Source organism: Pseudonaja textilis, chromosome 1 (assembly GCF_049901715.1).
Source record: "Pseudonaja textilis isolate UNSWEBS1 chromosome 1, rPseTex1.2, whole genome shotgun sequence".
Taxonomy (NCBI): domain Eukaryota; kingdom Metazoa; phylum Chordata; class Lepidosauria; order Squamata; family Elapidae; genus Pseudonaja; species Pseudonaja textilis.
The window spans coordinates 264,333,651-264,359,680 of NC_141990.1; the positions used below are offsets into that span (position 1 = coordinate 264,333,651).

A 26,030-nucleotide genomic window follows, 5' to 3' on the forward strand; every position below is an offset into this window, starting at 1 on the left:
ATAATAAAAATTATGTAAAAAATGGAAATGGATTTTTTTTTAAAAAAAAACTAACACAGAATAGATCTCACTTAGATTCCTGGTTATTTTTGATCAGCTATGTTCATATACACATATTCTATACAGTGTGTAGAGAAAAAAAGATAAAAGATAATTGCAAAGATTGTAGTAAAAAAAGAACAAGGAACAGTTACATTTTTAAAAGAGAAAGAAAATGCAGTGTTATTGATGAAAAAAATGGGAGTAGGTGAAAAACCATTAAAGAAGAAGCCTCCACCAGAGTGCTTGGTTAATTAATAATAATAAAATTAATAAAAGTGTTGAAATAATTTGGGATGAAACTGAAGTGAAAAAATGCTTGGTGAAAGTGTTTTAGAAATTTGTATAGGAATGGTAGTGATAGATCAAAGCTACCTTGAGTAAGTTGGCCGGCCTATAAATTTTATAAACTTAGAAATAATAAAAAAATAAATGAACAGAACTCAAATGCTATAAATGTTAATGTTCAGGGAAAAAATTATGAAAAGAAAGTAATACTTGCTGTGAGAACCTTGAAAAATTATAATTTTTTAATAAAATTATAAAGCCACAAACATGGATGATGAAATTTGGGAAATATTAAAATATGGATTTGGTTTACATATAGAATAATAGTATGATTTGTTTAATATGTGTAAAGACTTATCTGTTCCTGATGTTTGGAAGAAAATTGTTATTTCCTAACACAAAGTAAAAGGCGGTATTGCATCTTCACACATAGACAAAAACAAATATGATCTGTATGCTTGTGGGAAATAAAGCTTATTGCAATTTAACGAAAGCATACATAAAATAATAGCTTGAATGATGGAATATTTTGTGCGAACATGGACTTGATGGTTGATTGCTGAATGGAGTAAGAATGGCATATTTGTGTAAATAAAACTAAAACGCACATGACAGTAAAAGCACTCCTTGGCAAATGGCTTAGCTGTAAGCACCAGGATGAGGATTTGTGATAAATCATTACATTTTTTAATGTATTCATGAATAAAAATGTAAGAAATGTTTATGATGAAATTTGAGGTGTGTTACTATGGATATGAAGCTATACATAGTTATGTGTACAGAATGAAGGTGCTGCAATATTGCTGGCTTGCAATCCAAATGATTTGCAATGAATGTTAGATTGCATAATGTGTTGAGGAACATGGAGGTGAAAATCAATGTATAATGAGAGATAAAGTTGTGTTTGACTGTAGAAACTGTGTGAACAAATACTTAATGATGAAAAATTGAGGAAAAGAGATGGATTTAGGTTCCCTGATAAAATGTTGATCAAAGAAGGGAAGATGGATGGAGACATTTTAAGACAATATTGTGAACGCTATAGAAAAGTGGTAGGTAGCATATATTTGATGGCAAGTTTATCAAGAGAAGGGGAAACTTGTTTATATGGCAATAATTGCCTGCATTCTGAGGAACATTATAGAAATAAACTGACTGCAGGGGAAATATACTTAAGATATATGCAGCAAAACAAGAAACACTAGGGTGAAGAATCAATAGTGTCAAATGAATGTGGATTTAATGGAAGAATGATCAGTATTAATGAAATAAATTGCAGTGGACTGAGAGACTGACTCAAGGGAAGGCATAAAACAAATGCATGACGTGAATGGATTGAGAGAAAGGGGAAGAATGGGAAAGTTAGATGAAATTGATGGGATCCTCAAAAAAAGAGGTGAGAGAAGGTAAATGTGTGACATGGGGCATGGGCATTGTGATAACAGACAACTGTTTCAAGGGCAAATGTATGGATTGGTAAAGATGAGTGATTTGGGGTAAACTACATTTAGCCATACTGTTCCTCTTATTTTGTGCCTTAATTCTCTTGCTGTAATGTATACTTTCTTTCATGGGGCTCAGTGTGAAATAACTCAGCAGATTTTCTTATTTTTCTTTGCTTGTTGCTGGGAGCTGCTTCTCTCTCTTTACCATATGTTTCTCTCCTTAAAAAAGCATCTTACAATGCTTGGATGGTCCTGTGCCCTCTTGCTGATCATGATTGGCTTATTACATTATTTCTTTGCCCATTTCTGTGCTTTATATAATGCTGCTCACCCCAAAAGAATTGCATAATGGGTATGGGTATGTGTGTGTGTGTGTGTGTGTGTGTGTGTGCGTGTATGTATATGTATATGTATATGTGTATATATATGTGTGTGTGTGTGTGTTTTCTTAAGTTTTCGCGGGTACTTACATGTATGGTATTCAGCTTTGTTCGGGTATTTTCCCATGTCATTATAGTTGTGCTTTTAAAGTTGTAGCAATGTTTCGGCAGAATCTCATCTGCCATCATCATATTTCCCAATACAGAAGCCTGATGATGGCAGATGAGATTCTGCCGAAACGTCGCTACAACTTTAAAAGCACAACTATAATGACATGGGAATATACCATATATATATATATTTCTCATCCTGATCTAGATAACAAAATAATGTGTAAAAGACTACTAAGGGACTCATTTATTCCTTGAGATATGCATGAAAACAATTAGACATATAGCAGTTATTCGGGTTACAAAAAACACTATCATCTTCATAAACTCTTAATAAGGCAGAGGTAATTACCATGGATTTATGTTAGATAGTTTACTTATGGCCAAGTGATCATGTAGTATGTTATCATTAGTTCAAAGATATTCACTTAGGACTAGTCAGACTTGTATTAGAAGATCTCAAAATTAGATTGACTTATTTATAATTTCAGCTTCTATCTGAAAACCTGGGGGGAGGGGAGTTGCAATCAGCAAAAATATATTCTTTGTTATATTGTAGATGAGGAAAATAGAAAAAACATGAAGTGCTATATGAGGACTTACTTGCTAAGAACAAATCATGGATGGGGTTCATTCAAGGCAGGGATGAACAGAGAAAAGAGAAAAAACAGGCATGAAAAACTATATGAATAACAATCTTACAATATAGTAAGCATTAATCCCACCTCATTTTCTCAACTGCTTATAGCCTTTGTTGATATTGGAGGCTTCTGGAGTGAGTGGGTAGAGGTATCAAAAGATTCAAGATCATGGCCAACACTGTGCAATTAAAGCCCAGTCCTTATTTATGTGAGTTGCACATAAAAACGGGGTGATTGTATAGTTATAATCACAAACTTGACTTTTTTTGACCCTCAACCACCTATAGATGCCTCTGGTTGCTATTCCCACCCACTCATTCTGATGAGATTTCCTTGTTTCTCAGTTTTGGTGATGACTAGATTTCCTATATTCCACATTATATCCATATAACATTTCATACTGCTGTATAATACTTATCCAAATGCTTTCATTTTGTTCTCTTGATTACCTGCCACTCACTTGGATCTCTTGTCCATTCTTGAGCCATTTAACTTCCTCATCTGGATTAGCAAGTTCCACCACTAATTTGATTTTCTGTCCTTTGTCAACTTGATATGCTGGATCCAACCTCTTCTGAAACGCTGTGAACAAAATTGGTTTAAAATTAAGATTCATGTTATCTGAATACATCCTATAACTCAAATGCTGCCAAGTGGAGACCTCCTGACTCTATTAATCAAAAGCCATTCTGCTTTTTTTAAAAAACCTGAGTGGGCATTTCTGTGATATGGAAAAAAATGTAGAAATGCAGGTGGGGAAAAAGAGGCAGGCTAAAATTCTATGTCTAGAAGGAACATTCCACAACGAAAGTGTCATCTGGAATTGTTTAAGAATGACAAGAAATCCTTTTCATCCTCTTGCATTTAAGTCTCCACAAATTTTTTTCATGCAATGGATTTTGGATATTAAAGAACTTAATTAACAAATTCAATACAAAAATAAACATTTGGGCTGCACAAGGCAAAGAACGACAAATCCTAAATAAAAGTGATCCTTATGACTCAGGTCTATTCATGATTCTGGTTTTTTTAAAATTATTCAACTTGATTATGATAGAAGAGGGGTAGATAAAAGCAGAGGAAGAATTAAATCTGAGCTGGTCATTGTGACCAGAGGTTTGTCCTTCCAAGCTTTCCAAACTCATGCTGCAGTCCATCCCCAGGGAATTTCTCAATCTCCAGGATGCACACATTGACAATCGAGATTCCCTGAAGGTGGGCCCCAGCACGAATCCAAAACCTTGGAAGAACAAACCTCTACTCATCGTGACCAATTCAGATTGGATCCTGCAACATTAGCCCGAGACACATATAAGGAAGGGCCCCAGAGATGATGAGCAGGGAATTGCAGACAGGTAATCAAATATGGAATCAGGGCAGCACCTTTCAACAACACCAAGACACTAGAAGTAAGATAGGGACTGGCAATGGGGACATGGCAGTATAATTATCTGAAATTCAAAAACGTCGGTATAATTATATACAGTATGGAAACTTTGACTTTGCACTTAAAGGAATATATACAACTTCGTCCCAATTTGCAATAAAAAGTTTGATTTAGCTGAGTTGCGATAAGCCCATTCCAGAATAAGGGCTGAAGTGTCTACAGCACCAACATTGACAGCTGAACTCTGTAATGAAGGCTGGCATCTACTTTAATGCCTCTCAGTTTAGAATTATAAACAAATTGGGCATAATAAAATTCACTGCGAGTTCAGTTTCTCCAGGATCAGATCCTTCTTCACAATTAAATGTCAATGAGTATTAATTCCTTTCCTGCTTTATAAGTAGATTGCGACTGCTATTTCTGAAAGATTAACAGCCATCTTCCAATCCTAAGATTTGATAGATATACAGATGCTTCAAAGGTTACAATCTGTCTTTTTCTACATTCACTATCCTGTGATAAATAAACTGATGAAACCTTGTGCAATCAGACAGAATAGCTAATGCTTCTTTTTCAGTGTAAGAATAATTTTTATCTTCAGTTGTCATAGCTTTAGAAGTGTATGATCCTAGTAAACAATCTTGAAGCAATATTGCTCCCAAGCTTCTAGTGAATAGAAGCAGTAAACATTTTGCCAACATTATATCTCAGCAAGGGCACCCTATTTAACAAAGCCTTAAGCTCTGCAAATGCCCTCTCACAGATATCTAACCATTGAAATTCAACAATTTTGTTGAACTTGTCAGAAAAATATAAAGTATAGCTATACATTTAGCCAAACAAGCAACAATCAAGATATTTTGAATGAAAGGGGGAACCAAAAATAAACAAGAATTAAGCGATCAAGGGATTGATATGACAGGGTATTCACAAGTGCAGATACATTCTAGATATGAGAAAGATGCAAAACTATATGATTTTTATAAAGAATTAACAGAATTAGACAAAATACTAACAGGGGTAGAAGAAAAAATGATAAAAAAACCATACAGCTACTTATTATACATTAAATTGGAAGATGAACAAGTAAAGGAAACAGTGATAGTATGGACAAAAAATTTTGGCTATACAATTGAATTAGATAAAAGAATACAGAGAATTAGGATTTTTTCCCTTCCTTCTATTAAGCAATTGCCACCTTTCTCTTTGGCTCTTTTTAATCTCCAATTCCATAAATAATGAATTCAGTCTTTTCTTCTTTCAATAAAAATCCATTTTAGGCTTCCAGTCTTTTAAAAAGTTTTTTTTTTATTATTTTTTTCCCTCATCAAACTGTTGAACTCTTCCATTTCCACATGCTCCATTAATTTTATAATCTTCTACTGTAGTATTTCTTTTTTTCCCCATCTTTGTGCATACAATAATTTTTCTTCAGTTACCATATATGATATAGTTTTCCCATATTTTTCTAGTTCATCATCCATAAAACCCAAGATAATTCCAGTTTCATTGTAATATTAATCCACAATACATTTTACATAATTGTATGAATTTGCACCCATATTTTTTTCTTTGCTTTTTCACAAGTTAAAATGTCTCTCTTCCTTTTCACACTTCCAACACTGGTTTGATATTCCTTTATACATTTTTACAATTTAAGTGGTGTCACATGCCAGTGATCAAACATTTTATAAATTTTTTTACACAATGTAAATTTAGTTTTCCACACTTTCTTCCGTATATCCATATTTATATTACAACTAAAAGTTGCACTCCATTTTACCATACTGTCTTTAACTTGTTTATCTTGTTTTTCAGAACAGATCAATATATATCAATGTAGCATATTACTCTCTCACTTTGAATAAAGGTTTTTGTTACATTTTCTGATATTCAGGAGTAGCAGCTGAAATAAATACCAAATGGAAATCTTGTAAATTTATAACTACCAAAAAGGGATATTAAACACATAAGCTTCAAATGGTTTTCATTCAGTTGTGTTCATCACAATGTATTGCTAGAATTCAATATTTGCCTGTTTTGAGCATTGCAATAATTTTATTTACAGTATATAAGTGAAATTATTCTCTCAGAACAGTTTTACATCTTTTTGGAGCTAATCTAATCCTAATCTGTTATCTTTCTGAGTGTTCCAGTATTACTATGGTATTGATCCCTAGTAATTTTCTCAGAACAATAACTCACTGGAAAGATATGTAAATTTAATTTATTTGATTAGCGAACGGTCTATGAATTTTTTTAAAAAAATCTCTTTTACCAAATTTACATGTTGTTATCAAGTTCAGTTCAGGTACTGTCTTTAAATCTGGATTAACTTTAGCATCAAAATCACTAACTTTAATGTAAAAAAATAGCTTTCTGTTCACAAAAGAAGCTCATATTTCCCTAATATTCTTAATTTCTACCCAGGGTAAACTATTATTGCCATTTTCAAAAACATTTACAAATTTAGCTTATAAGGACATCTAAATATTTATAAACCTAATACTAACATCTGCTGACATTCATTGAGATTCAGCTAAGTCCATACCCTGCACACAGGACAATCATATTAGTAGCATTTTTTTTTCAATGGCAAGCTCTATTATATCAGTACTTTGTAGTCAAGTCTGCATATAGAATGGAATAAAATTCTTTATTGGCCAAGTGTGATTGGACACAAAAGGAAATTGTCTCTGGTGCATAAGCTTTCAATGTACATACCAACAACATAAGTCATAGATCATAAATCATAAGTTACAAACAGCAATTGATACCTCATAATATACCAATAGGAGAAGGTAGTAGGAAGGATGAAAGGTGAGAGAGACAAGAAGATAGAAAGGATGAGAAGATGACAAGGATAATAGCAACACAGCCTACTATATGGCAGCCAGCAATCAGCAGAAGTAGCCTGCAGTACTGCATTCTAACCACTGTGCCACCACAGTATTAGTTTTCATATTCCTGTATTCAAAAAAAAAAAACTTTAATAGAGAGAATGTCATCTTGGAACGATGCTGAATTGCTATATAAGGAAGACTGTCTTAAGCTCAGAAACTGAAGTTAGTCAAGAAAAGTGTGAAAATTGGGGAAATTGTGAGGACCTTGATAATTTCTAACCTTGGTTGTTGTTTTTTTTTTACAGATGTTTCACTTCCCAACTAGGTAGCATCAGCAGCACTGATGCTGTTACCTAGTCAGGCAATGAAATAGCTGCAAGAAAACAACCAAGCTCAAAGAACACAAAGAACCCCACAATTTGACTCTGAAACATAAATATTGTCTTCCGATGGGAAAACTGTCTGTCACAAGCTTCAAAGAACTTCTGTGATGCAAGGAAAACAGCAGCTCTCAAATCTATTTACTGTTTCCAAGACTATATTTGTAACTTCCCTCTAGCAGAGATGCCCATAGGAAGGGTCAAGGAGAGACAATGATGAAAGAGTATTACAAGTTTGGCCCTTCTGAATATCTATCATGATGTACAATAGCTTGCATATACAAAAGAGATGGAGCTTCCAAGATGACAGTGCAAAAATGCTTTTGTTATTTTGGATCATACCAATACCATTGGCTTATGCCCTTTGTACATCAACTCCCCTATCTTCCATTCAGTATTGAGCTATTCTACCCCTGTCTTTCTTCACTTTTATTGGTTTAGTTGGTGTTTTTTTCAAAGCTCCCTCTATTGTTTATAAATTTCCTCTTTCTTTTCTCCTATCCATGTCAGCTTTAGCTTTCATTTCTAATTTTATGGAACCAGCTGTTCTTTTCTAGATAATAAATAGAAGTAGGAGAAGAAAGACCACATTCTGAAAAAAAAAAGTTTGAATGGCACACTTCTCTAAAAGGAGATAATTAACTGTATTTGAATGGTGGAGAAAAACATGTTCTCTTACATGTGCTTTTCTTCTCCTCCTTCTTCATGCGCTTGAGGCGTTTCAACATTCCCCGTAGATCAGTGATGCCATATTGAAATGCAATTTTCTCATATTCTGATGCTGGAGCATTCCGAAGGATTTCCCACACATCAACCTCTGGTTGCGATTCAACTTTTCCTTCATTTCTACAAAGAAAGGACACGTAACCTCACATTAAATTTCACTTAAGCAATTGAGCAACATCCAGGGTCTTGGTTCTCTCCTGTCAATAATAACATTTGGTATTTCGAGCTAGCAACAAATGGTGTGCCTTCTAACTTGTTTGAATTAGACCTTAGGTTTAGACATATGCAGTAAATGTGAAGGGTCTGGATCACTTCACATTCACATAAACAAGAGAAACAAGATGGGAGTAAAAGGTCTGTGGGTAGCAGAATGCTGCTTGTTCCCTAACATAGAATTAGTAATCCTGCATTTCGCAGAATGTACAAATGTGGTCTGAATAGCTTGATGATGAACCAACAGCTGGGCCTTAGTTTCAGATTCTGACGGCTGTAATTAAGGAATAGGAAAACTTTCTACATGTTTTGCATGAATTTATGGAAAAATATTCCTTAGGTATAAGTAAGTTAAAGATTTCTTTTTATTTTCTTTTTTACAAATACTGATTAATGCTTTATTTTAAAATTAATACTTAAAAAGATATGTACCACTCATGGATTCTAAAGATGACTTTAGTCCAAAGGATGCAAAAATTTAACTTTGGATAATATTTGATTTGTCAATCGCTTACAAGATACAGTTATAAGAATAAACATAGTTTTGAATACATGAGATAGATACTTATAAGAAAAATAAAAAGAAACAATAGGACAGGGACAGTAGGCCCGATTGGTGTGCTTATACATGATAATGAAATCAAGATTGCTTGTTCATTTCATGTCTCTTAAATACATAAATAATTTTTAGTTATTAACAAAAACATGTGTTTTTAACAAAATCATGAAGTTTTCTAAAGTATTACATTTTAACACATATTATGAAACAGAGTCCAGTTCATCAGATGTAAGGTTTTAAATCATAAAATGTAATATATTTATTAGCCTTTAAGGTGCTCTATGCTATAAAGTTACTCCCCCCCGCCCCCCGCTTTTTGGTGCAAAAGACAATTACCTTTCTAGAAAAGGTTTACTGACAATTATCACTGGAGAAGAGATGGAATGAATGCTTACCGATGTACCGAGCGCAAGAAACTGCTGGACTTCAAAACAATGCCGAGAAACATTTGCAGGAACATGCAGCGGCATCCCCATAAGCAAGAGAGAGGGCATTAAGAGTTAGTAGTATCAGCAGCCATCACTAGAACAAGCTTCAACCTCCTTGATAGAAAGTCTAAATATTTACCACATTGAAAAATGGTAGCAGAGAAGCAACCGGACACACAACAATCCAATTCAACGTAGTTTATAGTCTATAATTTATACCAGTCTCAAAAGAGTATGCCACTAATGCTAGTATTTCTGGATATTCACCTTATTCAAAAAAATTGACAGAGGCTTACTTGTGCCAAAAATCCTAACTACTTACACCAACTAATGAGATCAGTTCAGTGCTGGCAGTGACTAATGAAGGAGAGAAATCTTGGAGTAATGATAAAAAGTTATATGGAAGTATTCATGCATTGTGCATCTGCTATAAAAAACAAGATCAATTTTATGTTAGAGATAATAAGAAACAGTATTGAAAATAGAGATGACAATATCATAATGTCATTATATTAAACAATGATGTAACCATATCTGGAATATTTTGTGCAGTTCTGGTGATTGCACCTCAAAAAAATATAATGGATCTATAGAAGGTTCAGAGGAGGCCAAACAACGATGAGGAAAGGTTACGTACATTTGGGACTTTTTAGTCTAGGAAGGAGAGAAATGAGAGGAGACATGATTGACGTAAAGAAAATTATGTGTGGTGTAAAGTGCCAAGGAGAATCTTTTTTTCCATTCTCCAAATACTAGAACCTGAGGTTACCTAATGAAATTAAATCCTGGAAGAATTGGGAAAGACAAAAGAAAGTATTTTCTTTTATACAATGTGTAATTAAACCTTGGAATTCGCTACTAGAAATGGAGTACTGCCTACCAATTTATGGAACTCATGGGGATTGGTGGTTTCTATGTTTGACATCAGTGTGACTGGGAGACAAACAGCCTTCTTTCTATATTTGATTGGCCATTGTGAAACCTGGCTTGTGGGCTAGATAGGACAAGGGAGTGATTCAATTCTTAATGGTCTTTTCTAAAACTGAGGAAATTCTACCATGTGCCATTCTCTTTGGGAACATACAAATGGAGCTCTTGATTTGGATATTTAATTTATACAGAAGTAATTAGTGAAACATTATTCTTCAGTATAGCAGAATCCAGGCTAAAGGGACTATTCCAAATCACATTCAAGCATCACTGCCCCCCTCAAAATCAATCCTTGCTTTGATTTGGTCTCAGTCAAAGTCGGTGAAATAATGAGATTGAAGTCACAAGCCAGTTCTGCACCATCTTAAGAATGATGTAAACAAGGGATTCTTCCATCTCACTTAACTTGCCACTTAGAAAACTAATCCCCAAAGCATTATGCTTCTTATTGTGGTATAGAAAATAACCCCAGAATTATCCTATGAGCTTGGGAGATTAAATTAAAACACTCTTTGCCAAACTGAGGTCTCTCATTTTCTTGAACGATAGTTTCCATTGCAATATCAATTGTACTCCCATATAGCTTGAAGGAACCAGGTTGGGCCTTGTTTTACCTTTTCAACATCTGTAGTCCTACCAAATGCAAACAAGCTATGTAAAAGCTTATGCTGCGAAAATACCAGCATCTGTAGTGACCAGTTTTCATATAGACCATTGTATAATCCCTGCAGTATTCACATGTGCATACCTTGGCATAGGGAGTTATATAAAATCATGTCATCAGGAGTGAGACTATTTGGCATAGTTCTCTCTCGCTCGTGTATTAGAGAGTTTCGTTTGGTCCTAACTAACTTGGAGTTATATGTTCTAAACAACTCTGAGAGTTTAAATTGTTGCAAACAACTAACCGTGGTTTTCCCTTTCCTATTGCTTGGATTTTTAGAATGTCAGCTGTCACCTCCTCTAGTGGTTTCTCTCATTGCCTGTCCAACACTGGAGTGACAGCTGTTCCTTCTGTTTGGTCTGTGGCACCTGTATGTCAGTGTCATCTATTCAGACTACCCTGTTGGAAAGTAATACTTCTGCCCAGCATAATATAAAATTTCCACTGGGATGAGCTCCAAGAAGAGAGTCATTGGGCGAGTACATGCATTTCCCCCCCCAAAAATTTCAGCCCTCTGAAAAAAGTTACATAATCTTCCTGTCTCTTTACTGTGATTATGAAACAAAAATACAGGAACAAATCAGTTGCACTATGCTACCATAAGTATTTAAACTGAAACCCTTATTTCCGGAGCCAGGCAAGTCACATTAAAAATAAAATCCGTTTAAAAATGAGTAAACTAGGGTTATAACATTAAACCCCATATATATTCTTCTGAATCCAGTGGGTTTTGCTTTTAAGTGCCAAGCTGGAATGTCATTTGAGCAAGTACCATTTTTACCTAAAAGGTGACCAAAATAGCTTTGAAGTAGAGCACAATAGAGAGAACACTTCAGTTTTCTGAAAGATGATACCGAAAGCAGATAACTTGATAGAAGCGCTTGGGGCATCTGATAGTTTTCCAAGTCATGTAAACAAAGCAGATATCCCTGACAATATGAACATATAGCATGTTAATGAGCTCAGTAGAATGTAAAGTGAATGGACGAGAAATAATCCATCCCATCACTTCCCTCTCAGTGCTTTATCCTTCTGTGTGTCATCTGGTTGGAAATGAATTCAGCTTAAGAAATCCTTTCCAATTTTTGACCCATTCCTTCACTTTGGTTATAGTGATAGTCTGCTCTTCTATTTCAACCACATTTACTATGGCCACTAAGTGCTTCCTCTGATTGTTTATCTTTTTTCCTCACCCAACTCACTCAGGTTGGGAAAGCAAACACCAACTGCTTTCCTTTTATGGGTTGAGAACACAGCTTCCATTGATAGGTTTTTGCATGAGTAGGCCTCCCTCCCCACTTTCCCATTTCCTCAGACTTGATACTTGCTTGCCTAATCCATCCTCAGAAAGAAAGGAAGAAAGAAAGAAAGAAAGAAAGAAAGAAAAGAAAAAGAAAAAGAAAAAGAAAAGGAAAAAGAAAAAGAAAAAGAAAGAAAGAACACTAGCTTATTCACTGTCGTAATACATGTGGCAAAATATATCTGAGAAAAGGGAAGGCAGAGGGGTACCCAGTCCAGATTGGGATTATATGAAAAAGGTTTTACATCCTTCTGGTTACCATAGAAACTTAGTACCCATCCCTCTCCTAAAAGAATGAAATATTCTAGGAAATATTAAAAAGGCAGAATATTATATTTCCCTGGACGAGAAAAGGAGGAACATGTTTTTAAATATACAGCAGCTCCCTGCCCCCCTTCAGCTCCAGGGTGATGGGATTAAGACAAGGCCCCCAGGGTGGTAGGATTACCCTCACTCAGATCCAAACAAGGACAAAGCCATTAAGCCATAATAGGAATTGCCCAAAGCCCCTTCATTACATCACCCAGCAAGATTCAACCAGGCTTGGGACTCAAGACAACCTACAAAGTTACTCCTGCATGACCCCGTGGGAGTTTGACACCAATCAGGATACATTTCTTGCCACAGGAACAGGAAGCAAGTTCAAAGCCCAACAGAGGATATAAATCTCTCTCCCTCTCTCACCCATGTGCTCTTTTTGCCCAGGATTTCAAATCATGTGGTCCTGCTGTCTACCATTAAACCATCTTTCCAAATAGCCTCCATCTTTCCAGTGTCTTTCTTCCCACTTGGGACTGAACCCAGATGGACATTTCTTCCAACATTACCATGTTTTAGTCTTGCAGACCCTGGCTGCAAATTCACAGTGGCTGGGGTGGGGAAAACACTCCAATAATTTAGCAGAAATATTTAGAAGTTATTTTGGTTCAACTCTCCTAGACTAGGACTTCCTGACAACACTAGTAATTTTTAGATTCAATGCTGGTTTCAAATTAGCTTTCTAACATTCCAGTGGAACATAGATAATTAATATTAATAAAGATATTATTTTCCTATGGTTAAAATAGTTTAGTTGATACTGAAGTGACATTTATCCCTCCATTCCTTTTTTCTTCATTAGGTATAATTGAAAATTATGATAGATTATCATATAGCAAAATATGACCTCATTTGAAGGATAATTATGGTTTTAAATAAGACCAAGTATCAATTTTTGTCTTATTGTTAATACTTTTACCTCACATTAACATTGTCAACTTCAGGCTCAAACAATACATCACTGCAGCAACATAAGACATTAACAAGGCATAAACAGCTGTCATCTAAAAAGATGTTTCAATGTAACTTACTGCAGAAAGGCTATTTTAGCTCAAGAGCTTTTGTGAGACATGATCCATGATTGATTTATAAGCTGCTTATTAAAGAAGTTAGTCCACTTCAAGAAGGCAGAAAAATGGCCCTTAGATATGATTACATATCTAGAAGATACTTAAAATTAGTTCCCAAATAACCATCTTTGGAAATTATGCAACAAAACTGCTCTAAAGCAGAATATTAAGCAAGCAAATCAATGAAAGTGACTGCTCCATCTTCCATACGAGCTATATTTTAAATAATATCTGAGGTGATATATGATGTTCCAAAGCACTGAAAAATTGGATGCTTATGTAAAGTGCAAACCATACATACTTCATGCAGTTTAAAAGGAATTAAAGTGAAATCTTACTCTCTGTTCCAGAATTCCAAGCAAGATTTCCAAGTAGAGATGAAAATCAGAGCAAAATGCAAAAAGAAGGGGAAAAGGGAGAGAAGCATGAAAAACCAGGGATAGAAAAATAAATTGTTGATTAAAAAAGAGAATAAATAAGAGAAAATTGCGAAAAATATTTTTTCACATCAATCTATCAAGTGGCCTTAAATTACCTAATCTTCTTTCTCAGCTTTATATTCTAGATTACAGTGCTATGCTGCTTAGAACTACTTAGTAACACTGACACACTGAAATGGCCATTTTGGGAATGTTTTCCTTGCATCCACTTCTTGACAAATTGTGTTGCCCAATCAGATGCAACCACCCTAGAGATCAGTTCTCATGCCATTATAGTCTCCCTACTTCCCCTTTTTAAAATTGGAAATTACAGACATTTGTCGCAGCTGGTAACCTTAAAGACATCTCACGTCTCATACCCTGGGGGCGGGGAGGGGAATGGGTGTGAGGATGTTGCCAAAGCACTTCACATAATTCATTTGTCCCACAAGTGTTTCATCCCATTGTTCTGAAGGTGAATTGGCTACACCCTGACCACTTACCTCTTTTTCAACAAGGTAGTGAAATCCAACTCTCTGCCTTCATCTTGACCATCCACACTGCGTAACAGAGCAAGAACAGGAATCACTTTTTTAAAAGATCCAGGTGAATATTTTGCTTTTATACAATGATACATAATCACACCAGACTTCCCTAACTTGGAACAGGCATTGGACAGCTCATGCCAGAAGGATGAAAGAAATAAAATCATGTCTGATTCAAAATAAACTTCAGAACAACACAGCTTATTTTGTCCCTTTCTCCTCCTAAAAGTTTGTCAAGGAAATTGTATTAAACACTGAAGTCCATTGCATCTAGATAGGTATCATACAAGTTATGGTATCATACAAGCTTATTTCCTTTTCTGCAAATATTGTTTTGAATGTCCACACTAGGCTGTTACTCATATACAAGAAATGGATAGGGGCAACAATTTTCAATAGATAACATAAGCCTTTTTAATAAAATCATTTAATTAGTTGAGTAACAAACAGTGTATTGTTATTTTTGGTTTTGGTTTTACTGTATAGGTTAATATAGTCAAGAGCAATGTCTTTGGGTCTTTATGGTACTGTAGTTGTTATCCAATGATGGAAAAGAATCCATCAATGAAATTAGTATCTCCTTCCCCTGCCCTCTTTTGCACATACTCCAGATCTGCTCCAGAAGGTTAAATTGCATATAGGAGTCAGGGAGCAGGAAAATGAGTTAAGTTGCCACATTTCAAATAAAAATAAATGTTGACTGTAGTTGGGAGAACAATCATCCCTAAGCTATCATTTTTCAGATAGGCTGGAAGCACAATTCTTAGTATTCTTAGCTAGCATAGTTTAAATCTTAAATATTTTAGTTAATGTATTCCATGAGAAAAATGGTAATGTTAAGAGTTGATGTTTGAGAGGAAACATAAAAAAAATTTGACCCTGTACTTCTTAAGCATTCCTTGGATAAAGGGACAGATATACAATTGTTTAAAACAGGCTTGTCCAACCTGCGGCCCAAGGGCCGCATGCGGCCCAGGTCACCTTGTAATGCGGCCCAGTGCCCACCCCAACCTTCGTGCCAGAGCCAGCGAGGAGGAGGAGGAGAAGCAGGCGCGAGGCAGGGCGAGGCGAGCGCCAGGCCAAGCAGCAACAGAAAAAGCAGGCGCCGTCAGAGCGCCACCTCCTGCTGTTGCCACCACCGCCATCGCCGCCGCTTCTGCCCCCGCCGCTTCTGCCCCGCTGCCACTTCTGCCCCTGCCGCCGCTGCCGCTTCTGCCCCGCCGCCTCCGCTTCTGCCCCCGCCACCGCTGCTGCTTCTGCCCCGCCCGCCACTGCCCCCGCCGCTGCTTCTGCCCCGCCGCTGCTGCTGCTTCTGCCTTCCAGTCCTGCCTCATCCAGCCGGGCCATTTGCAGGAGGAGAGGTAGGCGCGAGGTGGGCGAGCTTTCTCCCCCCCCCCTGCAAAATTTGGCCGGAAAATAAACCATGATAAAAAAAACGTGATAAAAAAACTGTGATAAAAAATAAATAATTTTTAATAAATAATTAATAATAAAAACATCTCAATAACTTCATTTCCAAATAAATTTAATATGTTAACTATGTTTTCTATGGTTTTTTTGGATGATCAGGTATCGTTACTGTTATTTTATTTTATGTGCGGCCCAAACCAAATTTTCATCTTCTAATGTGGCCCAGGGAAGGTGAAAGGTTGGACACCCCTGGTTTAAAATAATCAAATCAAATTGAAGAAGATAGCACTATTAAGACATATCAAAATAAAAGTTAAATTAAACAAAGTATATGACAATTGTGTTAATTGTCAGAAGTGCAATTCTGGTATATTTTTAAATGTTTATCATAAACTAAATGCCATTTTATACTAAAATTTGCAAATATTTACAAACATCAAAAAACAAAATTATGGACAAAAGTATAGCTTCCTTACTTCAGAGGAGTTGTTTCAAATAGTTATTTCTAAACTGAAGATCAAGATTAATAAAAAAGAATTGTTCATACGTTAGAATTTAATCATTCTATTTTTACCATGGGGGAATTAACATAAAATCATTCCTTTTCATTAAAATCCAAACAATATTGAAAATTTATTTTGACTAAATCTGATTCTTTATGACTTGTGGATTTCAACTTCCATAATTACTGGCTGAGGAATTCTGGGAGTTGAAGTCCATGAGTCTTAAAGTTGTCAAGGTTGAACATCCCTGCCCTAAGCCATACTATGGTGCAACTGTGGCACCTGATTCATTGACTGAATTGGGTTGTCCAGTAAAGCAGGAATATTATGGCACAATCCCAAACCACCTCACAGATCAAATACTACAGCTGTGAGATCAGAGACCGTTGGAGAAAATGTTGCTTCCCCATCCACTGAGCCTCAGTGCAGTGTTTAGAGTGCAGTACTGCAGGCTATTTCTGCTGACTGTCGGCTACTTGCAATTTGGCAGTTCAAATCCCATCAGGCTCAAGGTTGACTCAGTCATCGGTAAAATGAGGTAAAATGAGGTGGATAAAATGAGGACCCAAAATTGTTGGGGGCAATGACTCTGTATACCGTGTAGAGAGGGCTGTAAAGCACTATGAAGCAGTGTATAAGTCTAAGTTCTTTTTTTAAAAAATAATGTTTATTCAAAGTTTCAAAAAAAAAAAAGAATATATTTAAAAAAAAGAGAAACATGTTCTCACATTTTTGTAACATTTTCATAGTAGTGTACATTTCTATTAGTGTCAATTAAAGTCATTTGTTACAAGTGAATCTATAACTTATTTCTTAAATCATTACTTTTTGTTACGTTATCAATATAATTATAATACAATATTTATTATATTATATTACTTTACATATATACCTAGCTGTATATAAATTTATCCTTATTTGATTTTCCCTTGTTGTTTGTTTAATCAGTTTCACTAGATATCTTTACTTTCTTTTTATACAACCATTTGTACCATATATTCCAAATTGTAAAAAGCTCCCCCTCTTCCTTATTTTTCAGTAACATGGTAAGTCTAAGTTCTACTGCTATTCCTTTCTCTTGCCACTCTATCCAACCTTGAGTTTGGCTGTCAGTGCTCATGCAGTGAAAAAGGTATGGGGGATAAGAGTTATCTGTCAGGTGTTCAACTCTACAGAAGCAGAAGAAATGGTGAAATAAGGCTGTTTGGGATAGACACATGCCTAATTTGAAAAAAAAAAGACTTTCACACTGCTAAAAGCAGAATAGCCCTAGAAAACAATGTATTGAGTCCAGATGATGCCCGTAACTAATTAAAATTGCTAGATAAAGTTGGAAAAAGCCAACCTCTGAACATTGTCAGTAGGATATTATAGATTCTTTCATGTAGCCAGATGTATTGAAGAGAAGGTAGAAAGCATTAAAAATGAAATAGCTAGTTAATAGATAAATGTGTCCTGTGAGCAATCACTGATGAATGATGAATGATTAATGTGGCATCTTCATGCTGAAATTAGCCAAAAGTAAGAAGTATTATGTCAATTTTCAAAAACTAATCAGGAAACTTAACAAAAATACCAGTGAATGCATTCTATTGTTAATATAATCACTGAAGACAGAGTGAACACAGTAAAGGTAGTGTAGGGTCATAAAAATATTAAGCTACTTTGAAAGGAAAGCAGGATTCCTATTATGCATCTCAAACTGCAGGGCCGACTTCATATGGGAGCATGGCAAACATTTGGTTAATAAAATCAATCCATATTTTAGAGTTATATAGGTGAATAATGAGCAACATCAATGTTCTTTATAAAGTATTATTTTGTTTAGAATATTTGCCAGGAATTTTGTCATTCTACAAAGGAATCTGTGTCTCAAGATTGCCTCATATAGAAATAAGTTCATATTTATTTCTGTGTGAGGCGATTCAAAGTGACAATAAACTTATTCTTAGTCTAAGTCATTTATCCATGTTAGTGCTTGTAGTTAAATTTTGGTTAAAGTGCTGTTTGAGTGACAATTCACAATGATGATCAATGCTGAATACTGAAAATTAGGTACTTGATTGCTGATGTCCACTTTCTTCCTCCTGCTGTGCTCCTAAATTAGAATTATACAAAGGATTTACACAATTTTTTTCTGCTGAAAAAAATATTTATCTAAATTTCTAATTCTCTATCCTGCTTTAAAAACTATGTTGATCAAATTCAGACTCTGTGATGACCCAGGGTGGGATACAAAACAAACACAGTCACAGAAAACAGGTGAAGCCCCTTTTATTCCTTCACTTTGCTTCCAAGCTCTGAATATCTTTGACGGAAGACAACAAAACTCCCATACAAACAGTTACATGAAGAAGGAAAAAAGCAACACAAACCAGGCAATATAAGGGCTGGAGGATGTCCACAGATAACACACACTGGGAAGGATGCCAAACTCAGAGAGGAACTATAAACTAGAGATATTTACATGTTTTTTTCCAGCGTTCGCCAGTATGCAGGTCCAAACTCTTATTCAGTTGTCACAGCTGCAGCCCATGAAGAGGATCAAGGCCCTGTCCTCCAGAGTAAACCATGTTTCTCCCTTATCCTCTCCTCCCTGCGTGCCCTAGGATGGATAGGGGATGGGCCTGGGTCCTCCTCTGACTGCTCAGCCGGCCTCTGCCCTTCTCCAGCCTCCTCCACCACCTCTAGAGCCACACTTCCACTCCCTGTCAGCTGTTCCTCTTCTCCCGCAGAGTCAGTCTCCACCAGGGGCATGACAGACTCTGTGCACAGAGACTATGTTATCTTTTAATCTCTATAGAAAATTTGAGGTGATTTGTTGTGGTTGATGTTGCTGTTATCTCTTGTTGTTTGTAGATGCTTCTGAAAATCAGGATACTTCCAAACAAACCAAGTGATTTTCCCACACTTTTTCGATTTCTTCTGTAGCTCTGCCATGATAGGAAGCATTTATCAGAAGTATTGATTCCAATGCTTAAATTTAAAATTATATTTTATAAATGCTGAAATTATAATTGCTACTTAAAAAGGTTTATGCTATTTTGGACCATACACATAAACATGGCTGTTAGATTAGGATGTGCAATGCACACATGTAAACAAATGTGGCTTGTGCTTGAATCACTTGGCTAGAGATCTCAGTTTCAGGAACAGGGCTAATTGCAAAATCCCTTGTGCTGTGTTAGGAACTCTCAGCATGCTCTCATGTTGGCTTACGCTATGAATGCATATCTGGAATGCATATTTAGCCAGTGGCATTCTGTTAGCATTATACATCAGTTTTCTAGAAACTTTGTATGTGGTTATCTGTCATGCCTCTGTTGGAATCTGATTCAGAGGGGGAGGCTGAGCAGCTGACAGGGAGTGGGAGTGTGGCTTTGTTGGCTGTGGAAGAAACTGGGGAAAGGCACAGTCCGGATGGGCAGAGCAGGGGAACAGTAGAGCAAGGGAGATGGAATTCGGAGGAAGACTCAGGACCACCCCCTCTTCATCCTAGGGCACGCAGAGAGAAACGGAGAAGGAAGCAATGTGGGTTGCGTGGCTTATGGGAAGGAAAGGGCCCTGATTCCCTTCATTAGCTGCAGCTGGGAACACTGTTTAAAAAGGGAAGCTGCACACAGCAAAGTTGTTGGGAGCAAATTGTGAATTATCTGGTATCATCGAGGCTTATCTGGGTTCCTGGCGCCTTCCAACTGTGTGTGTTTTGCGGGGCTTTCAAGTCTGCAATTCCTTCTCCTGTCCTGTCAAATTAATTGCTGCAGCCTGGTTTGTGTGGATTTTTATTTACAGTTTATATGTACTTTGTTTTTGGACTGAATTTCCTCCACTTAAAGACTCTTCTTGGGAGAGTTTTTTCTCCAGCTGAAGGTAACCTGGGCATTGGGGGCAAAGTTGGAGGTACTAAAGGGACATTTCTTGCTTATTTGACTGGGTTGCCTTTGTGCCAGGCCCCGGGTCATCACATTATCATACAAAGTTATTGTATTATTATGTCTATTTCTATTGTATCTTTTATTTTATGTGGTGCACCTACATTTGATTACTGTTGAATCAGGATTTCAAAATAGAGTGACCTCAAGGAATTAATTTATTTAATCTAGGGAAATATTCCTAGCAACCATTTTGTTTCATTCAGAGTTGTCTCCTTCATTGGCAAACTGGGGTAAACATTGGTGATAACACTCACGTCCGTCGAAATGTGGATCGGATGTCCAGGTCAGCTGTGGCAGGTGCCTCTGTGATTATATAGAAAATGGTAATAACAATAAGACAATATCCCAAGGCAACTTAAACTTTCATCCCAAACTTACATTGGGTTCTTTTGGGATTTTTTTTGTACAGCTTTTACAGTTTTCATCTAGAAGTTAAAATTTCATGCAGTAAGGAAAATCCTAGCCTTGTTTAATACTTAAAAAAGAGACTAACTTCAAAATCCCACGCCTGTAGGCTAGACTTAGAGCTGAAAATATATTGCATAAGAATGCAGTAGCAAACCACTTCCATATTATTGCTGAGAAAATATATAGATGCCTCATTTGGTCACCAGAAGTCATATTCAACTGGAAGATTTTACTTTTGAGAGACGGATAGAAAATCTAGATTTAGAACAATCCAAATCTTGATTTTACTTTATAGAAATACAATGATATCCTTATAGGAGTTCAAAAAATGACATGCTGATAGAGATGAGGAGAGTTTTGGAAGATAATGGAATTGAAGTCCCATTGAGCTGAAGGTCATTGAGTGGGAAAAAATGGCTTCTCCAGGAGATTCCTTTAGACCAGGGGTGTCAAACTCAAACTTAAATCTGGTCCGCGGGGCTGGCCTGGAAATAACAAAAGATCAACCTGTGGTGCTTCTGATAGCCCCCCCCACTCCCCATGGGCCATTTTGGCCAGCAAAGTGCTGCAGGAGACTGTCCAGGCTGAAAATGCCCACCCCATGCCCCTTTTTGGCCAGCAGGCTACTGCAGGAGGTGTCCATCCCATCTCCCCCACTCCCTGCCATCCCGTGGAGAACTGAGCTGGCCCTCAAAGAAATCCAGTTTGACACCCCTGCTTTAGACAAATATTAGGTCACATGTCCTTCTAATCAAAGTCAAAATTATGGTTGAGATACTTTTTCCAATTCCTGAGTGATTTCTAAAATTAGGCAAGTTTCTACATTTAAATCAAGCTACAGAAATGAGCAAGTTATTCTTTCAAACCATTTGTGGGAAGAGGCTCTGCATGTGGTAGCAAGCATTTTCCCTTCCTCTTTTGGGGTTGGGCCTTAGAGAAAACAGAATCAGTGGTCTTACGAACTACTTACTTTTGCTGAATAAACAATCTAACATCGTTAGAGATGCAAAATTAATTCGGTTTGCTTGCAGTTTTAGTGCTTTCAAATTTAAAACAAATAATGTGTGATCTGTTTTATAATTGGATTACAAATTAAACTGCAGAAAAACAATTGTGTCAGTTTACAGTACAGACATGTTAGGAGTAGGACAACTAATATTCATCTATAGAACTGCAACTGAATTATATTGCTTTGTGTCCATTGTCTCTAAAATATATGAGATGAAATTCCTTCCATGCATACCTTCTGAATGGATAATCAGGTTAAAATTGCCTCTTTATAGCTACACCTGGGAGTAATTTCCAATTTAAATTAATTTGAGGTAGATAGGCATAGAATTGCAAAATATTCTTGCTTGTACATTCTCCAATTATCTTTAAATTTATAAATCCCAACAAAATCCTGGTTTAAAATACATACTGACATTTGGGGGAAAAAATGGATCCATGAACATTCCTTCTCCAAAACTCTATTTTACTCAGACTTTATCATTTCTTTACTGAGCACATATTTTAGTTTGATGTGTATTTTCTCCTTAGACAAGACACAGCATTCAGCATGAAATAATAATAATCATTACTATTATAATATTATTGTAGCTGTAATACAGCAAATTGATACTATGTTATAAACTGTTGCCAAAATAAAAACATTTTGTTAGTAAGGAAAATACAACACATTACCATGGACAACCAGGGTAAAGTTACAGCTATCAAATTTGTCCTTTGTAGCCACCTCACATCGATATCCCCCTGCATAAGTTGGTTTTGCATCAATAATGTTCATTTCGAAGACATAAACCTTGAAAAGAATAGAATAGAAATAATTGGACCTCTTTAGGAGATAGACACATAAACCTGAATGTTATTAACTAAGAGTTCTTCTTCTGTATAAATTTCCTAATAGTCATCTTGTTTTCTATAATATACATATGGAATTACTACTTCACAGTGAATCCCTAGGAGCCAAACTCAGCTCGAGGGATTTTTTTTTTACCTTTTACCTTTTACCTTCTCCTAATGGAAAAGTTCTTGTTTCTTTTTTCTCTTAGTTTTTTTTCCCTACCAAATAGTTTGTCATAAGAACTTATGGACATTTAAACCTGCTTAGGAACTCTAGTGAGATCCTCAATATCTATAAATTTATCTTGATGTATGTAATATATTCATTCTTTGTTTTATTATACTGTCTGGATCTCATTATATTTTCTACATATCTAACAATTGTTAGCTAACTATGGTAGAAAAGAAGTGATGAAATACATGAAGCCAAGATTAGTGCACTTAAAACTGAAAAAGAAAAAAAAAGACTCAGATTGATTTTAAAAAAGTTAATCCCTAAGAGATTATCCTTTCTTATCTGTAAAATTCACTCACTGGGGAAAAAAAAAAGACTTAAAAAGTACTTTTTTTATCCTTTTTCTGAAACAAATGTAGTTTCTTAACTAATGCAAATTATGCATTGGGAGAAGATTACACCTAAAGATTTACACCTAAAGTAAATTTTACCAGCTCTTATTCAGTATAGTTTAAGCAAGAGGTTGTAAACAGTATTTTATGTACGAAGATAATAAAACAGTAGTTATATATATATACAATGCTTGATATTGATGAGAAGAAGAAATGTTAATGTTACGATTATGCTGTTTTCACCAAAATATAAAAAGGTGCAATGGGCAAGTTCTTCTTAAGGAAGTTGTACCTTGTTGGTTCGATCATAGCTCTCGTGAAGCTGAAGGTGTTTTCCCACTTTGCTTCCCAGGTCCATCCACTTTCCCTTGAACCATTTGGCTGTAGGTTTCTTCAGCAAGCTTTCACTTGCCACTACAGCAGTGAACGTAATGTTCCCACCTTGAGGGAGAAATTTAGGTGAGTATGGAGTTTCCAGAATAAAAGGGTTCCTGCTATATCATGGACTGTGTCAGAGGCGCTAGTTTTGCAAAACAATCTTTCCCTTTAAGGACCTAGAACAGGGAGTCATGCCAGGGTTTGTAGGTTCACAAGGGAGCTGGGTCAGAGGTTTAAAGGATGAAATAGGAGACTCATGCATCTTCAGAATTAAAGCTAGCATTTTGCACCCCACCCTCCCAAAAGTGCAAAAAGATTCCAAATTTTTCATTCCACCTATTACGGGAGGTCTGGGTTTATGTGTGTGACAAAATGAATATTGCTCAGCCAGCCCGCCCCCCACCTTTTTTTTTTAAACTTCTGGCCTAGAATCTGTGACATGCACTTACCAATTGCAACTTCTCCATCCTGTGGTCGAGTCACAAAAATACCAATTGGGTCGACAGGTATTTCTTTCTGGGCTTCTGTAGGAAGAACTGTAAGTCAAATCAAGATTAATATAATTAATAATGATAATAATAATAATATGAATGTAGATGAGGCCTGATTCCCAGTGACTCTGAGCAGTTTACAAATTGTTAGAACACTAAAGCTAGAAAATAATACAAAACAAAAAAGATAGATTATAGAAAGAAGAAAGTTATGTTGTAACCATAGTATAAATGGTAAATTTATAATTGTACCTATAAGTAGAGTAAAGAAGATCAAAAGCTACTTCTGGGTATCTTTTTTTCTTTCTTTTCTATTTTTTGTTTACTTCTTTCCTTTTCTTTCTTACACTTTTAACTATCTCTTTTCTTTCTTTCCCTTACTTTATATTAATTTGTGTTAGTTTTTAATCTTCCTTTTAAAAATATTTAATAAAAATTACAGATCTATTTATCCATTTGTATAGCCTTGCAAAGAGCTTCAGGAACCTTCAAAACTCATGATGGAGGCTGTTCAATTCTTGGTGAAAACTCAAGCGGGGAATCTTGGAGGGACCTTTTTCCACAAATATAAAGGATACAAGGTGAGCAAGATCCGTGCCATCCACATGTATGCCCTGCCAGTCATCAGATACTCGGCCACTATAATGAGCTGACCAAAGAAGGACTTAGAAGCTGCTGGTGTCAAGACCTGGAAGTTCCTCATGATGTATGGAGGTTTCCATGCCAAACCCAACACCCAAAGGCTGTACGCTAGCCAGAATGAGGGTGGTCGGAGTCTGGTGAGTCTCAAAGTCACTGTCCTGGATGAAACCCAGAGCATCCATGAATACATTGGTCAGATGACACTAAAAGATGAGCTTGTGAGAGAATGCCTGAGCCAGCAGCAAACATGGGAGGAAGATCCAGCAGAGGAAATGCCTTGGGCAAGACAAGAGATATATCATATTGATAGATAGCTGAGGTGGCAGAAATTTTGGGAAATGTTACCAGTGGCTGGAAAGTGCTGGACTTAAAGACAGCACTGAGGCACTGATCATAACAGCACAACAGCACAAGAACAGACACTAAGCACCAGATCCATAGAGCAGAGGTGGTATTCAGCAGGTTCTGACCAGTTCTGAAGAACCGGTAGCAGAAATTTTGAGTAGTTCGGAGAACCGACAAATCCCACCTCTGACTGGAGATTTTACAGTATCCTTCCCCTGCCATGCCCACCAAGCCACACCCACAGAACCGGTACTAAAAAATTTTGAATCCCACCACTGCATAGAGACAGTGGACTATCACACTAGAAATGATCCAAGGTGCAGACTATGCAGAGAGACCCCAGAGACAGTCCAATACATAGCGGCAGTATGTAAGATGCAAGCAGGAATAGTATATATTGAACAGCACAAATAAGTAGCTGGCATTATGTACAGGAAGAGCTAGCTCATGTTCTGTGCAGATGTTCATATATATAATGCCAGCTACTTGTTTGTGCATAAAATATGAGCTAAGTCAAGATGGGAGATCCCACAGAAGGTCATCAATAAGTTACATAAACCACCATGCCCATCTATCACTATCGAGCAAGAGGACATGGAAAAGAACACAGCTATATTTATGCCAGGTCTGGTCTGTTAAAAGCAGGGAGCACACTTTAAGTAGACAGAATGGCAGCAGATACTCGAAAGATCTGTATTTAACAAAAGTGTTCATTGCAGTAAACTGATTACTGGGAACTAATCACAGTTGTACAATCACTAGCTACTTTGCTGTTGGTCCTTGTGATGTCAGCTGTGGGCAGATCAGCATAAACAAGTATATA

At 36.3% G+C, this 26,030-nt stretch overlaps 1 protein-coding gene across 1 annotated transcript in view; it reads right to left on the reverse strand.

The window, feature by feature from the left end:
• The window catches only part of MYBPC3 (myosin binding protein C3), a 76,935-nt gene that overhangs the window by 40,275 nt on the left and 10,630 nt on the right, over positions 1-26,030 (reverse strand). Inside the window, 11 exon segments of the mRNA XM_087921542.1 lie at positions 2,867-2,869; positions 3,354-3,486; positions 8,194-8,360; positions 9,408-9,431; positions 14,061-14,063; positions 14,645-14,701; positions 18,659-18,694; positions 20,783-20,837; positions 22,626-22,743; positions 23,644-23,792; positions 24,179-24,265. Of these exon segments, the coding sequence (XP_087777668.1) occupies positions 2,867-2,869; positions 3,354-3,486; positions 8,194-8,360; positions 9,408-9,431; positions 14,061-14,063; positions 14,645-14,701; positions 18,659-18,694; positions 20,783-20,837; positions 22,626-22,743; positions 23,644-23,792; positions 24,179-24,265 (832 nt within the window).